Source organism: Zingiber officinale, chromosome 10B (assembly GCF_018446385.1).
Source record: "Zingiber officinale cultivar Zhangliang chromosome 10B, Zo_v1.1, whole genome shotgun sequence".
Lineage (NCBI taxonomy): Eukaryota > Viridiplantae > Streptophyta > Magnoliopsida > Zingiberales > Zingiberaceae > Zingiber > Zingiber officinale.
The window spans coordinates 3894838-3912265 of NC_056005.1; the positions used below are offsets into that span (position 1 = coordinate 3894838).

Here is a 17428-nt window from a genome sequence, read left to right on the forward strand (position 1 = left end):
TATTAATATTTAATATATATAAATCACTAATAGATTCTCGATAATGATATAGAAAATCTCTATGCATCGACACTCAGAGATTTCATTAGATCTATCTTCCTACAAAATTGTTATTTCTTTTAAAGGACAGCTAAATGTCTAATATTAATTAATTAAAAAACTTATGTGAAATAAAAGATCAAAACTTAACGGAAAAATGTGGCAATTAAAAAGGCTTTAGGTGAACAGCAGAAGTGGAGTTGTTGGCATTTGCTCAGGGTTTAACATAGATGATAAATGTATAATAGTTTATTTGTAGGGAAAAGGGTTTGAGTCTCAGGAAATGTGCCTTCATTCCTTCATACACTTAGCACCTCTTTGATGAACCTTTCTTCTATCGATGGGGGTTATCACATGGGGGACCGTTAAGCGGATTCACATTTTTGAGCAAACATGAAGCAGGCGAAATCATCTGCTTCCTAGAATAAATGCAACACAAGAACGTAGCATCAATCGTGTCTGGTCGCAGACATGGCTTCCTTTTCATGGTGGTGATGCCTGACTGCATATCGCAGCTTTAATAGGTCGTTTGACCAAGATCAGTGCACTTAAAGCTGAGCCAGACAGTGAGGCTGTGTGGTCCCAAACCTGATCGTACCAGCTCGACCTCTGGTTCTTAGATTAACCTGTTGGGCTCGTTCAATCCTGTCTCGATTTTAACATCAATTGGAGCAAAAAAAGGGACTCATGATTTCGGGGCTCCATGATGCACTCATTTGGTCCAGTGTCTACCTTTTCTGCACATCATTGCAGGCTTGCATTTGCCATGATTCTAATTTTTGCTTGATTAAAAACACAGTTTCTCGGAGGCAAAACTGGATCCAATTTTGATTAAAATCTGATCAAATTGGATGAAAACTTTTAAATATTGTTTTTTTTAAAAAAAAATTATAAGTCGTTTGGTGTAGTAAAATCTTTCAGGCTCAACGACTCAACAATATTTCTTTTAAAATGAAGTTAATTATTGCACTCAAGACCAACCTGCCAAAATATATTTTTAAAAGAGAAGACAAAAAATGGCTTCTAGGCCATCAGCTGAAGCAAAATAAAGTCTTACTAATTGATTTCCAAAGAGACAAAAGTGGAACCTGGCACAAAGCTTTGAGAATCCATATTATAAAAAGTGTCACAGACTCTGACACCTTGTCTTGAGACTATGATTAATGAGCTCAGAAATTTATTCTTATAAAGAGAGAGATTCAATAATGTTCATCAGCTTTGTAACTTAGAGACCAAACATGCATGAAGTTAAATCTTTAACATAAATATCCATTAAGCTACATCCCTAGGATAAGAAATTGACAAGGAGAGATCTAGCACAAAACACTGAGCTTAACTCAATAACTCTCTTAAAGGGCAATGCGAACTGTATCACATCCGATTCTGAGCGCATAGGGATTACACTGACGGAAAGAACTTGTTGAGATTGTAAGGCAGCGCGTAGAATTCTTCGTTTCTTGCATCACCCTTGAAAGACCGGAACTTTTGCCACCAATGGGAGCCTCTGTCTTTCCTTACTGTATTGTCGTGCCTGTGGAGAGTATTGTCCAAGAAAAATGCCACAAATCCGGCGACAAATGGTTTCGAAGAGAATATCACATTGATTATGTCGTTGAACTAGAGAAAAGAAAGACTCATCAATATGTTGGCCAGCAAACAAAAAGAGAGTACAGATGGGGATAGTTGTGGTTCTTCACGTACCCATCTTGCTCCGGTGTGGACTGGACCGTAACCGGCTACGGAAGTGTATTCGTTGAAGTACTGTGGAACTGACAAACCCATGAAGACGGAGAATCCTAAGATGAACTTGGTGCGGAAGCTATTGAGATTGCAGAACTGAAGGAAGCTAAGACCAGCAGCACCTGCACAGACATGAGCCGGTGTATTCAAGTTATCGAAGCAAGTCCACTAGCGAGGACGAGTATGAATTCATTGCATTATATACTAACCAACATATGCATAGAAAAGACAGTAAAGAGCCGCGAAAATTGGTGCAGGAATAGATGCAAAGACCGCTCCAAATTTCCCTGTCGCAAAGAAGTATCATCATTCAGCTCGAGAGAAGATAGCATTAATTGGTAACTCACTACACTTGAAACAACAGGACTGGATTCCAATATTAGCTACTCCCAACTAGTCATGATCAGATTCAATTCAGATTTTAAACTCATGAACAGATTACCAAGGATGGAAAAGAAAATCATGAATCCTGCTGAAATTTGCACGACTCTCCGACTGCCCACCCGTGTCAACGCCAGCAAACCAGCATTTTCACTGCAAAACATTACTCGATACCTTAAACACAATGGGTCGACATTCATAGCCTCTCATAACAGATATGAAGCTCAATGCATGAAGAGAATCTTACACAGATACTGATGATCCAATAGAAGTTCCAAACAATCCATCCAACAAGATAGCAATTCCCTAGAATAGAGGGGGAAAAAATTAGTGTCTGTGACTTCCAAAAGCCAAAAGAACTTTAAATAATCTAGCGAAATGGAAATGATTCCCTGCCTGCCAACCAATGCCTCTACTGAGCACCGAAGGGGGTATAGGCGTTGCACTTGCATATCTCGCAACGGCCATGTAAGTACCAGTGGACTGTAGTATCATGCACAAATTAGAAGACATAATAATGCAAACCACCATCATTTAAAGAATCTTCAATAGAAAGTGATCAACCTCTACAAGGGCAACAAATGAGGCTGCCATCATTGCAAAAGCTTCCCCGGCATCAAAAGTCGGTGCTCCCCATTGAAAAGGATATGGTACTCTTATCCTAGGTATCAAAATATGATCATAAGCAACTAGAGATGCAACTCCATTCAAACGGGCAACAAGGTTTCACATTCAAGGAGAACTATAAACAAAGGAACAAAAGCTTACCAAGGAGCCCCACCAACAAGCCCAGAACGATCAGTGCGGCAATGGAACTGTGTCTTTGGTGAAGAATGCCTATAAGCTCCACCAATTGTGAGAAAGTATGCATAAATCCACACGATCACAATCGAAAACATGACTGCAAATCTATCAAATACAGGCCTCTCTGAATTTACAGCGTGAGGAATATACTGGGGAGGAACATAAAAGCAATCAATCAAGATCCTTTTAGTCAAAGATGAAATGCATTTAAAATTGAAAACATTTGAAATGAAACAGCAGTAGAAGTAAATGAGTTATATTTCAATCCACTGATCAATGAAGATTACCTGTGAAAACATCACTAATAGAATAATCACTGGCAGCCCAATCTCAACACATTTAGCAACCTGCGCAATTGACATCGGTTTACCTCACAATGCACTCAAGCGCAATAGCGTATCCTCAAGAATTGAATACTTACCCCTGGAAATCCAAGCTCATAGAGGCCAAACCCAGCTAATGCAACCAAAGGAACAGCTGATAATGGGCTTAAAAATCTAAAAAATATTCAAAGTATGATGTGAACGTTAAGTTACAGTTGTTGGAACTTATGGCAAAGTCACTTGCCCCAATAAAACAAAAACATTAGCATATTAACCTTGTCACATTCCGCCAAAGACCGCTAAAACCAATAATAATTTGCAGGGTTGAAGCGACAATTAGTGCACCCTGGGTTCCACGCATAATGTGCAGGAATTTCTAAGAAAAATGAAAATTAATCATCAGTTTCTAACTTCTGAATTATACAAACACAATTCCAATCAAGGTCTTGTTTCAACCTCACCTCATGAGGATCAATGATATCGCTATACCGCCCAGCCAAGATGATAGATATAGTAGGCATCACAAAGGTATATGATCCTCCAATCACAGCCGGCAAGCGAGTTCCAAAATAAGTTTGGAAAAGTGTATTAATACCAGCAACAAACAGCAATGTCTGCACTACTCTGGCTTTCTCATCCTAAAAGAGAGTGAAATATAACTAGCTTTTCTAAACAGCAATGTAATAATAGGCATCAGCTTAATATTGAACCAAGAAAAAACTATTTCATTTTGAACAAAAGGTCAGTTTGTGATCATGAGTATGCAAATAGAATCTCACATTTCCTCCCCCCATTTGAGGAACAAGTGCAGTGGGGATGATAACAGTCGTTCCTAGCATCACCAGGTAATGTTGGAAACCAAGAAGGATTGCCTCAGCTACATCCAGCAAAAAGATATAATAATAATAATTTAGGTTAGCTTAATATTCTTTCATCGCATCAAGTTGATAAGGAAAAGAAACAGGAAGAACATTAGTAAATGGGAATACAGCATCACTACAAGAATAAATTCAAGAACCTTATTCCATCTTTTGAGTTACAATGGAAAAAAAGGTAAGTCAAGGCTTAAGATCAACATTTGTGAGAAAAAAAAACTGATAAACCAAAGAGAAACAAACTACTTAGAGGAGTAGCAACAATGATTCCAATACAAGAACCAGCGAAGAAAAGTGCAAAAAATGAAGATAAACATACAAACATAGTTCCCACCTTCCCAGGAAATAACTCGAGGCGAATGAGAAATTAGATGAAGGAAAAGCAAGAACGTGGCTAAAGAGAACAGGAATGAAGTAACTCACGCCAAGGAGGCGGGCTGGTGATGCAGAAGGAGACGTTGGGTAACTGGTCCTTCACTGGATGTGGCACCAACTCGTCTTGCTTAGGTGGCGGCGCTGCTCCGGCCATCTCTTTTTTCTTCCTCCACAAAATCCCACTTCAAGAAAGCTATAAACCTCACTCACTTGTCTCGCTAAAGAACAAACCTTTCTACTATCAACTCCAGGAAAAATCTGAAGACTTGAAGGATTGTAGTCGTCAAAAACAAATCTTTTTCTTTCACCAACTCCGAATTCCAACAACAGCCGTCGCAATCCCTCCTGAAGTGGCTTGAGGAAGAAAATGCAAGAAGAAGATGTGGCAACCCTCCACTAGTGGGGCAAACGATGGGAAAAGGAGACTGTGTTTTCCACCAAATGGCTTAAAAAAGACCGAAGCGCAACAAATGTGCCCCCTTCTCTCTTTCTCTCAATAGGAGGAATCTTCTGCAGACTCTCCTTTACGGCTTTACTATTTCTTTTACTCTTATTTATCGCTTTATACGTGTTTATCTTAAGACGCAAGCAGACAGGGTCCTCTCTCTCTCTCAAAAAAAAAAAAAAAAAAAAATCATGATGATGAATGGGAATGGGAATGGGAATGGGAATGGGAAAGCGAAAGAGCAAAGGCAGAGATAACAATGCAACCAAGAAATTTCTAGAAAATTGAAAAGATAAAGAAAAGAAAAAGCGAATAAAAAAGGTTGCAGCATTTCTCCCTTGCAAGTTCCCTCCCTGCTTCGTACTTTCTCTAGGCTTCCACAGTGACTCGGGGAGCACAGCGTCCCAGTGCGACGAAGGTGCGTACGCGACGGTGCTTTAAGCATGCAAGGTGTGACCTCTCGATCTTGACGACTGTCTACACAAAAAAACTGCACCTTTTGTTTAATAGACGCCGTTTCTCTGAACAATGGCAAAAGGGCGAAACCCTCGCCCTCAGGGCCCCCGTCGCACCCTGCCTAGGGTCATCATGAGCCGAGATAACAACAAGGAGGTGCCACGGCACGTAAAAGCTATAATGAGTTTGGAATGATTTAATCGGAAAAACTGCCACATTCCATGCCCGTGAAAGCTTAAAACAGAGCAAGTCAAATCAATGAAGAAACAGACGAATTTCCAGGTACAAAGTGTAAAAAAAAAGGCACGATCTTGCACCTTGAGATGATGATTTGGACATTGTTGTTTTACTTTTCGCTTGGTGCCATCTTGTTGGATACGAAATTTATTACAGGTTCTGTCACAACAGAGCCCCGTGTCATTTATTATTATTATTTTCACTTGTGTGTTTGGAATGAACTCGTTCCCTTCCCGCCAGATGATCATCTTTATTTTGCTGCATCAACGAATTGCCAAGAAATGAAGATTTATTAGGCAAAAACGATAAACACAAAACTACGCTTAATTTTCTATATTAAATTGCTAGCCGTCATTTATTAGTGATGAAGGTGATTAGAGGAGAATCAAAGCCCGTCCCCTCAATAAATGCGATCACGATAAGACAAAGAATCGGATACTCGTTCTTTGTAATCATTACGACTCATTTAATTCTATGCATTTAGAAAAAAGAAATGGCACTACAAATTAAATAGTGAGTCACATCATTATTATATTGTATTTTAAGAGTGGTATCACATGGGAAAATGTTATCCAGCTTTTTTTTTTTTTTTTTTTTTTTTTTTTTTTTTCTTTTTCTTTTTCAAGAATGAATTAAAACATAACATAATTTAAAACCCATACTCCCCGAACAGTTCGACTCACAATCCAGCAAAACTACAGGAGCAATTGTCTTCTGCAAGGACACGTGTCGTCGATAGGTTTTTCCCATCTTTTCTTCATTTTCGCAGATTTCTGACCCTCGCTGCCAATCTCACCTTCACGTTACGTTTTCTAGTTGCTCTCTTCCTCGCTGAAAACGGGAATCAACTCTTTTGGCTGGTGCATTAAGTGATTAGCTACCATATGATTTTGAAGTAACAGTTAGAATGTTGTTTTCGGAGTTCCATCAGGTAACTGTGACAAGATACAATCAACGAATTCTTAGATGTTTGAAAGAGTAAGAAGATACATTCACTTATTCTGTTAACAAGACCAAAATGAGAATTTTATGTTCACATTGAAGAATTAAGTCCATATTAGTGGGCTTAAATCTGCCAAATGTGTAGGTAGAGCAGTAAACAAGTTAAGCTCAGCTGAGTTAAATTTTGAGATTACTCAAATCGTTAAAATGATTATTCAAACTTGATTTGATTTCTTTTTTATACGTTTGAGTTTGATTCGTTTATCATACAGCGCGTAGTGAGAGACACCAAAGGTAATATAAGGTCAATAGTTATGACTAGGGGTGTAAACGAACCGAATCTGTAGAAAAATTTAAGGCTCGAATTCGGCTCGAATTAGGTATATTCGAGTTCGATTCGAAGCTCGAACAATTCAAAATGTTTGGTTCGAATTCGGTTCGAATTAAAGCTCGGGTTCGAGTTCGGCTCGAAATATTCGAACATGTTCGCGAACTATTCGAGTTATTGGTTGAAAATAGATTCGAAAAGCTCGAAATTTATTTATTTAATATATATTTAACTTATATTAATAAATATTAAGGCTCGCGAGCAGCTCGCGAGTGGCTCGAACAATATAATTTGGGCTCGAGTTCAGCTCGAATTCGATAAATTCAAATACGAAACGAATATTTTTCGAGCCGGCTCGAAAAGCTCGCGAGCCGGCTCAATTCGTTTGCAGCCTTAGTTATGACGATGTGATAGTCAAAATCAAGATGAGATTACAATCAAAGTCAAGGTGAGCTGACAGTTAAAGTCATAGTATACGTAGCAAAACTAACTACTTTCAATGGGGCTCAACTCCCCACTTCTAATGGGCAAAGCTCCCAATAAATAAACTCGATCAGCAACAGCGTCAATCAAACCTATGGGTCTTAGCTCTCCACTGCTTATGGACAAGACTCTCGGCATAAATCCGATTGGCCCTGGAGCTAATCGAACTTATGGAGCTCAACTCCCCACTTTTCATAGGTAAAACTCCCAGCATAAATCCGATTGGCACCAGAGTCGATAGGACCTACGGGCTCAACTCTCTACTTCTCATGGGCAAATCTCCAGCATAAACCCCATTAGCCCCAGAGTCGGTCAAACCTATAGGGCTCAGCTCCTCACTTCTCATGAGCAAGGCTCCCAGCATAAACATGATCGATCCTAGAGCCGGTCAGATTTATAGGGTTCAACTCCCCACTTCTCATCGGTAAGGTTCCTAGCATAAACCCGATTGGCTTCGGATCCTGTCGGACCTATGAGGCTTAGTTCCCTACTTCTTATAGGTAAGGCTCCCAGTATAAACCTAATCGACCCAGAGTTGGTTGAACTTACAGGGCTCAACTCCCCACTTCTCGTATGCAAGACTCCCACCATAAACTCGATCGGCCCCAGAGACGATCGGACTTGCGAGGCTCAACTCTCCACTTCTCATTGGGAAAACTCCCAACATAAATCCTATTGGACCTAGAGTCGGTCGGACCTACGGAGCTCAGCTCTCCACTTCTCATGGGCAATGGTCCAAGCATAAACCCAACCAGCCTTAGAGCCAGTTGGACCTACAAGGGTCAGTTCTCAACTTCTCATGGGCAAGACTCCCAGCATAAATCCGCTAGAGTCGGTCGTACCTACGAACCTCAACTCCTCACTTTTAACAGGCAAATCTCTCAGCATAAACTCGATTAGCCCCAGTACCGGTCGGACCTAAGGGGCTTAGCTCCCACTTCTCATGGGCAAGAATCCCAACATAAATTCGATCGGCCTCAAAACTAGTCAGACCTATGAGACTCAACTCCCCACTTTTTATAGACAAGACTCCCAACATAAACCTAATTGGCCCCAGAGCCGGTAAAATCTATGAGGCTCAGCTCCCCACTTCTCATGGGTAATACTCCCAGCATAAACCTGATCTGCCCTAGAGTTGGTCAAACCTATGAGGTTCAGCTTCCCACTTCTTATGAGCAAAGCTCCCAACATAAATCTGATCGGCCCCAGAGTCGATCGAACTTATGGGACTTAGTTCTCTACTTCTCATGGACAAAGCTCCTAGCATAAACTGTAGGTCTCATGCGGCTGGCAAGAAAGGGTGAATTGTCTTGAAAAGACAAGTATACCTTTTTCGAAACTTATGACTTTGATTAAGATAAACACTTTAATAAAAGAAACTAAAATGCATAAAAGAAGCATGAGACAAAAAGGATTGACTTGATTTGCAACCGGGGAAATTGCTAATATAAGGCAAATGTAGCTCAACTAGAAGACTCCTTCGACACAAGTTAAAAGCGGAAAAGCCTCGTATAGGATGTTGACAGCGCATAAACTTGAGAATAGAATAAAAATTTTGAATACAGAAAGTGTTGTATCAAATCTTGAGATCTAGGGCTCCTTTTATAGGCTCATTGGTCGTAGTGATTGTTAGGACCTCCGGATGGCTAGAGAGGGGGGGGGGGTGTGAATAGCCTCCTTTAAAAATCCAATCAATTTCCTCACAAGAGTTTGTTAGCACAGCGGAAATAAGAAAAATGAAAACTGATGCAAGGAAAAGGGACAAACCACCACTAACAAAACGATGTACGAGGTTCGGGGATAACTTGCCCCTACTCCTCGGCGTGTCCGTAAGGTGGACGATCCTTGATCTTTCGGTAGATCACACCCCGAACAAAATCCGGCTAAGTATTTCTCCTTTTCGGTGGAGTAACCTCTCCACAAAGTCACAAAGATGATTTGAAATGAAGCACAAGACTTACAGAGATTTGTGGCTGAAAGAATGAACAAATGAACTTACAGCCACGATGAAAGCAATGCGCAAAGACAGAAGGATTCCTTAGCCAAGAGCTCAACAACACAGCACACTTGCTTCGGTCGACAGAGAGTTTTTCCAGAACCTTTCGTTACCAAAACCTCTCTTCTTCCTTCTTCTTATCCCTCTGCTTTCTCACTGTCTTCAGCCAGAGCCGAATCGCTGTCATCTGTATCGTATCACTGCAACCAACTCAGGCGTCGCCAATCACTCTTCCTCCTCATCTGGTTCTCTGAACTCACACCAATACCATCCATGGTCTTCACTGGTGTCTCTGAGCTCGAACCAATGAGCAAGAGTTAAGCTATTGCCAACTGATCGCAGCTAGTGAACGTTACGCTCGAATTGCACCACTTGAAGTGAAACACAGCACAAAGGGCATTTGTTCTTATTCTTCTGATGGAACTTAATTTGAAATTAAGCACTGGCACGACACCTGCAACCTGTAACTCAAAAATCTCACAGCAGATGATTTGATCAGGTGAATCAGAAATCGCAGAGAAACAGCAGAAAACAAACGACATTGTTGTGGATCGGTCAACAGACCGATCCATAGCCTTCTGGACCGATCAGGACACACCCTGATCGGCCTGGGATTATGCTGATCGGTCCACGGACCGATCAGCCTATGAGTGGATCGGTCCACGGACCGATCCATCCAGCCAATGTTCGCGTGGGTGTCAGTAGATCGGTCCACCGACCGATCCAGATACTTCTACCGTGCCAGTATCAAGCTGGATCGATCCCGTGACCGATCCAATGCCTCTGTTGGGTTTTAGAGCTTCCCAGCCCTAAACCCTAACGTCTTCTTGGTCCAGAGAACGAGCTACCGAGCCCTCTCCGACTTCCACATCCGGTCCAGAAACTGAGCTACCGAGCCCTCTCTGACCTAGTCCGGAGAACGAGCTACCGAGCCCTCTCCGACTTCCACATCCGGTCTAGAAACTGAGCTACCGAGCCCTCTCTGACCTAGTCCGGAGAACGAGCTACCGAGCCCTCTCCGACTTTCACATCCGGTCCAGAGACTGAGCTACCGAGCCCTCTCTGACCTAGTCCGGAGAACGAGCTACCGAGCCCTCTCTGACTTCCACATCCGGTCTAGAGACTGAGCTACCGAGCCCTCTCTGACCTAGTCCGGAGAACGAGCTACCGAGCCCTCTCCGACTCCGTCCGGTCCAGAGAACGAGCTACCGAGCCCTCTCCGACTTCGTCCGGTCCAGAGAACGAGCTACCGAGCCCTCTCTGACTTCGTCCGGTCCAGAGAACGAGCTATCAAGCCCTCTCTAACCTAGTCCGGAGAACGAGCTACCGAGCCCTCTCCGCATGATCAACCTTGATCATTAATCAGTCTGAGTTTAATTAATATCTGATACAAACTTAAATCAGTGTCAACATCAAAACAACAGCCAGGTCAGACTGTATCAACAGTGATCATTTGCTGATGTGGCACGGTTCGAGCACCCCCAGTTAACTGTCTCAATTCGCTTCACAACAATAAAGAGATAATAATTTATCCACTCATGGGCACCCAGACCATCTCCGGGCACTAGGACTGCTACCAACGTGGACCCAAAGTTGATCCACTACGAAGAAGTACCCGTTGGGCTCCAAAGTGGTTCGGGCACCCAGATCTGTCGACTATATGCTGACCATCCGACGCCTTCTCTAATCGCTGGCTTCGTTTCTAGTCACTTGGGTAATGCTCTAGCCTTCTAGAGTTGAACTCACCCGAACCCAACTCCGGCCTTCTCCTTGAGCAGTCTTCTGCTCAAAGTTCTCGTCCCTCGGAAACACCGCACGCATCCTTCTCACTCTAACGACATACTCTTCCGTAGCTTCTCATTTCTCGGATACACCAAGCTCGTTGACTCGATTCCTATGACATCTTTCTCGTCCGCTGTGTCTTCCGCTCAACTTCTTGTATTTTTAAACTCTTGCACACTTAGACACAAGGATCAAATACACAAGACTTAACTTAACTTGATTTACCACATCAAAACTAACACGGGGTACTTACATAAACCTGATCTATCCTAGAGCTAGTTGGACCTATGGAGATCAACTCCCCACTTCTCATGGGCAAGACTCCAAGCATAAAACCCGATCGGCCCAAGAATCGGTAGAACCTACGGGACTCAGTTCCCCACTTCTAATGGCTATGGCTGCCAGCATAAACCCGAACGGCTCCAAACTGATCAAACTCCCTCTAGGAGACAACATTATCAGAGAATCGCAATGAGCTGTTAGAGAATAATGGTTACTCATCAGGGAATATTGCGCTACTCTGACAGATACACGCAACAAAACCTTCCTCTACTTAGGGGAGGGTTACGTTGTTGTTCATCCTCCACTACCCGACATATTCAGACATCAAATATTTTTTAATGTTTCATTATTACGAAGGTTATAAGAGGCGGTATAAAAGGGGTCATCTCCGTTGGCCAAGTACATGCTAACGAACACGCATCCTCACTACTATTTTATTATTTATCTTCTTCCTCATTTTTGGAGGTCTATTCTAACTTGAGCGTCAGAGTGTTTGTGTCAAGGATCCCCTCTCTGGTTCTTACTCTAACATTCCTGTTTGCTCTCTTTATAGTGTGCGCAGGCTTGCGGTTTCCAACCCTAACTCCGTCCTCCATCAACATTCATGCCTCCTCACCGACCACCCATCTACTCAGCTTCTAAACGAGACCAGTTTAGATATTATTGAGCTCTCAATTCAAGTTTGTTTATTGTTTAAAACTTTTATATTTTAAACTTGTTTGATTAGTTATCGACTTTCATAATACAAATTTGTTTATTCATTTTGAAAAATTCTTTATTTATTTAGCATGTTAATGAGAGTTTTATTGATGAACATGATTCACTAACATTGTTTACAAATCTTCTTCACTAACATTATTCATAAACATTGTTCATGAATATTATTCACAAACATTAATGAGCTGAACACATATATATTTAAACTTGTTAGTTTAGTTAAAAGTTATTCAAGTTTGTTCATTTAATTGATCTTATATATATTGAATGAACATAAATAATCTCTTATCAAGCTGAGCACCAAACTTGTCCATGAATGTTCAGTTCATTTACAATCCTAGTATTGTGAGCTTACACTTCATTAACACACTTGACTAATTGTCATTAAGAAAATTAAATTCTAATTAAGTGATCTAACATTTTATGCATTAAGGGATTTAAGATATTGGATGTGGATTTAAAGTAGATCCAATAATTTGATTCATTTATATTAATGGGTTAACGATTATAGCAATGGACTATTAATGATGAATGAACTTGAAGGTTGATGATCCTTGCACAATGGACTTGGTATATAAGAAAAAAGCTTCCTTTGATTTGAGCATCTTAAATCAAGAATGTTTTTGGTTACTTCTTTTTTCTTAAATTCTTCCCCATTGAGACTAAGTTTTGCTTGCCACCCAATCCTATAGAAGACCATTCTAGGCTTACAGTAACTCCGGTGATAAGTAAGATCAATGGATCTTGCGATTAATTCAAATTAACCCATTGTGTTAGTCATTGTTTGAATTTCAATATTACCTTAAAGCTTGATATATAATAGCTAGATTTTGTAATTAACAGAGAATGTGGTTTTTGGAGTTACATCAGGTAATCCTTTAGTCTGATTTGTTATCATCTATGGGCTGATAACAGATTCGTCGCCTATATAAGGAGAGGTCCCTAAGGGTTTAGGGATAATCTTGATCTAGTTTCTTGTTTCCCATTGACAAGAGACTTTTCGGCGCCATCGTCCCCTAAGCCTCTTGGAAGATCATCCTCGTTTACTTCCGCTTCTTCTTCTCAAGGATCTTTTAGACGATGCTAAAGGACAATGACATGACTTCTCAATTAGGTTCTTTGTCATTATGTTTATGTATTTATTTTCTTATGTCATGTTTTCGATTAAAATGAAGATCCATGTTCATATGTTCTTGTATTCTCTATATATGAATTCTTATACGATTCGTAGAATCCATGCGGCTTAGGTTTTACAAGAACTATAAGTGGATCGATAGTTTAGATGATATGACAGTTAATGTCAAGGTGAGATGGCGGTCAAAATCAAAGTCAGAATATATGCAACTGAACGGGTTATTCTCATGGGGGTTCAGCTCCCCAGTTTTCATCGTCAAGACTCTTAGCATATGACCGGTTGACCCAAAGTACCGGTCGGACAACTCTCAGCGTAAAGTCGATCAGCCCAAGCGCCAGTCGAACTTTTGGGGCATAATTCCCCACTTCTCAATACTAAGACATTTAGTATATAGTCGGTCGGGGCCCAATGCCAGTTGGACATTTAGAGCATCTCACTCCTCATGGGCAAAGCCTTCGACATATGGTTGGTCGGGCCAGAGTGCCAGTCAGACCCTTCAGGACTTAACCCCACAGTCTTCAAGAATAAGACCTCTATCATATTACCTGTCGGCCATCTAGGCTAGTATTCATCATCTTTTTTATTTTTGGGCCACTATTCTGACTTGAGGGTTGAAGAGTCTGACATCTTTTTTAGTTCTCGCTCTAACATCTCCCTTTACTCCATCTAGTGTGTGAAAAAAGGAGCATTCGAGGCTATTTCTCTCTATTTAGAATCTTTTCATGATTTGTTTAGCACGTTATCTCTTCCGATTTTAGACAGAATCAATCTCATTAAGAAATTTTTTTTGAACCCCTCAAATTACAGTGGAAAGCTGATGTACCTCAAGCTTCAGAATTGCTTCTGAGAGGGAAAGCTAAGAGAAGGTCTCCTGCACAGGGGAAAACTCCACTGGGCCTATATCCATGGCGTACCCGGAAATATGCAGTTTGAGGGCCGGAAGGATGCAGAAGGTGTCTACAATGCGACTCTGTAGCACTTCATCAGCGAGCACAAAGCAATGTGGATCTCAGGAATAAGGTGGAAATGCCTGGGCGGTTCCTCCCGTCTTTAGCTTCCTGGTTTCTTTTGGAAAAGGAAAAAATTTCTTTACTTAATCTTTCGAAAGGTCAGTAACTGAAAGAATTGAACGAGAACTCGTTGGAATCCGTACATTTGTTTGTTCTCTACGACAAACAAAAAGAACCAAAGATAATTAGACGATTGCTTGGTCCATCAATCAATTTATGTCAAAATTAATTGAAAATTTTAAAGGGTATGAAATGTTATAGAATTAGATTTTATAGGTTTGTCTCATTTTCTTAATTATATTTATATCTTTAAATATGATTTCATATGTTATATTCAAAAATAATAATTTTTTAAAATATAAATTAATTTTTTAATAAATTACCATAATATATAATAATCGATTCCGGACATTACTTAATTAATAAAGTCCGAAACGATTGATTATTGTATGATTAAGATAGGTGCGAAAGAATAAGAAAAGGTAAAAATAAAATTAAATACCTAATTTTATAATTTTAAAATTTATATCAACCCCGCACTCTTTAAAAAATAATAAATTATTTATTCTAATACAACATCTTTATAAAACTTGATCTCAAAATTCATCTGTGGCTGTAGTTTAGTGGTGAGAATTCCACGTTGTGGCCGTGGAGACCTGGGCTCGAATCCCAGCAGCCACAAAGCTATTATTTGTTTTATTTAATATCTGATTTTTTTTTTAATTATCAGGTTGTCTCCCAGTTACTCGTGGTTTGAACTCTAATTACGGTGTATTTGTAAGAATTTTTCCTCCAAATGAGGGGCGCAATCAAAGGATGTTGGGCTTCTGAGCTGGCCACCACGTGCGCTTCCCGATTTATCCTGGTGACCGGTGGGAAATTTCCGTGGGATCGGGTCGGTCACCCCAGAGATAGACAATAAAGCTAACTGAGATTATTTTTTTTATCACAAAATTTATGCTCCCGGGGCTATGGTGCAGTGGCAGTGCATCCAGATTATCACCTAGGTACCCACGATTCGAACCCCAGCTATGATGAATTTGTAGAAATTTTTTCTCTAAATGGGACACGTAATTAAAGAATGCTGGGCTCCTGGGCTGTCTGCGATTTACTTTAGTGGCCAGTGGTAAACTTCCATGGGGTCGGATCGATTACCCTAGGCTCGACGTTACCCAACCCGATTAATTTTTTTTTTGAATAAAATAAATTAACCAGGCTAGGTAACGTCGAGCTTGGGGTGACCGGCCCGACCCCACAAAAATTTCCGACCGGCCACCAGGGTAAATCGGGAGGTGCTCGCAGCGGGTAACCCAGGAGTTCAACATCCTTTAGTTGCGCACCCCATTTGGAGGAAAAATTTCTATGAATTCGTCATAGCTGGAGCTCGAACCACGGGTACCTGGATGACAACCTGAATGCCCTGCCGCTGCACCATAGCCCCGGGAGCAAAAATTTATTCTCTTAAAAAAAAATGATTAACCGACTTGGTAACGTCGAGTGTGGGGTAACCGATCCGACCCCACGAAAAAATATTATTCTCTTCATGATGGCAAAAGGCGAATACGTTCACCCCAGCACCCCCGCCAACCCGTCCCAGGGCCAACACGGAGGAGGTAAATCATGGGCGGCTACTAGCCTTTGAAATAGTGACTAGCACATAAGGGAGTTATTTATTTCGGCTTTTACCGAGATTCGAATCCCAGATCTCATGATGACAACACCTCATGCGTTAGCCACTAGACTCATCCGAGGGGACAAAAATTTATTCTCTTCAAAAAAAAAAAATATAATAATCCGAGTTAACCCCATTGACTATCTCTGGGTGACCAGTTCGACCCCACGGAAGTTTCCCATTGACCACCAGGGTAAATTGGGAAGCACATGCGACAGCCAACCCAGATGCCCATGATTCTTTGATTGCGCTCCCCATTTGGAGGAAAATTTCTGAAATACGCCGTAGCTGGGGATCGAACTGCGGATGACCGGGTGACAACTTGGATGTCCTACCGTGACACCATGCCCTGAGGACAAAAAAAAATTATTCTCTTCATGGTGGCAAAAGGCGAATACGCTGGCCCCCCAGCGACCCCGCCAACCCGTTCCAGGACCAACACGGAGGAGGTAAATCACGGACGGCTACTAGCCTTTGGAATAGTGACTAGCACATAAGGGAGACATTTACCTTGGCTTTGCCGAGATTTGAACCCTAAACCTCATACTGGCAACACCTTATGTGCTAGTCACTAAACCTATCCGAAGAGAAAAAAAAAATTATTCTCTTCATTGTGGCAAAAGGTGAAACACTCACCCCCAACGCTCTCGTCGTACCCGACCCAAGGCCATCACGAGGGAGGTAAATCGAAAATTATTCTCTTCATGTGGCAAAAGGTGATTCGCTCGCCCTTAGCGCCTCCGTCAACCCGTCCCTAGGCTAACACGGAGGAGGTAAATCACGGGTGGGAAATTATTCTCTTCATGTGGCAAAAGGCGATTCGCTCGCCCCCAGCGCCCCCCACCAACCCGTCCCTAGGCCAACACGGAGGAGGTAAATCACGGGTGGCTACTAGCCATTAGTGCAAATGGCCAAGACATGGGGGAGGTTATGCTTGGTCACGCCGAGTTTTGTTGAAAATTATTCTCTTCATGTGGCAAAAAGGCGATTCGCTCGCTCCCAGTGCCCCCGCCAACCCGTCCCTAGGCCAACACGGAGAAGGTAAATCACGGATGGCTACTAGCCATTAGTGCAAATGACCAAGACATGGGGGAGGTTATGTTCGGTCACACCGAGTTTCGACCCCAAGACCTCATGTGGCAACACCCCATGTCTTCACCATCGCACCGTCCCGACGAGACAAAAAATGTAATGGTATGGATATTTAATTATCTTCCCGATATTTATACTTCGATGCTGACCATATGTGCTTCTTCATTTACCTGATGACTGTCCCCGGGGCCATGTCCCCGGGGCCATGATGCCGTGGCAGGATATTTAAATTGTTTCTCAGGTACCTGTGGTTCGAACCCCAGCTACGATGTATTTGCATGAGTTTTTTCCTCCAAATGAGGGGCATAATCAAA

The 17428-nt window shown here is 41.6% G+C and overlaps 1 protein-coding gene and 1 non-coding gene across 3 annotated transcripts; one reads left to right on the forward strand and one right to left on the reverse strand.

Moving 5' to 3' along the window:
- Positions 1 to 1194: 1194 nt before the first annotated feature.
- Positions 1195 to 5037, reverse strand: LOC122029520 (nucleobase-ascorbate transporter 6-like). Of its 2 annotated transcripts, XM_042588536.1 has the most exons (14): positions 4586 to 5035; positions 4067 to 4164; positions 3749 to 3925; positions 3563 to 3663; positions 3386 to 3461; positions 3252 to 3311; positions 2929 to 3113; positions 2725 to 2821; positions 2557 to 2643; positions 2408 to 2466; positions 2222 to 2313; positions 1989 to 2066; positions 1741 to 1901; positions 1195 to 1656 (listed from the first exon to the last, which is right to left on the reverse strand). In XM_042588536.1, the coding sequence occupies exons 1-14, from the start codon at positions 4689 to 4691 to the stop codon at positions 1438 to 1440; spliced, it is 1596 nt and encodes a 531-aa protein (XP_042444470.1). In that variant the 5' UTR covers positions 4692 to 5035; the 3' UTR covers positions 1195 to 1437. The 2 variants fall into 2 exon arrangements, with proteins under 2 accessions (XP_042444470.1, XP_042444471.1); XM_042588537.1 differs by lacking the exon at positions 4067 to 4164 and having other exon boundaries at positions 4586 to 5037.
- Positions 5038 to 14959: 9922 nt separating this feature from the next.
- TRNAH-GUG lies at positions 14960 to 15031 on the forward strand. The gene has a single exon. It is a non-coding gene; the product is annotated as a tRNA-His (tRNA).
- Positions 15032 to 17428: the final 2397 nt, after the last annotated feature.

Excerpts from the sequence above, each read along its gene's own strand:
- LOC122029520 (XM_042588536.1), bottom strand. The coding sequence starts at position 4,691 with ATGGCCGGAGCAGCGCCGCCACCTAAGCAAGACGAGTTGGTGCCACAT. Across the intron at positions 3,926-4,066 it reads CTCAAATGGGGGGAGGAAAT|GATGAGAAAGCCAGAGTAGT; the intron begins GTGAGATTCTAT and ends ACTCTCTTTTAG. Across the intron at positions 2,067-2,221 it reads GATTTTCTTTTCCATCCTTG|GGAAATTTGGAGCGGTCTTT; the intron begins GTAATCTGTTCA and ends TCTTTGCGACAG.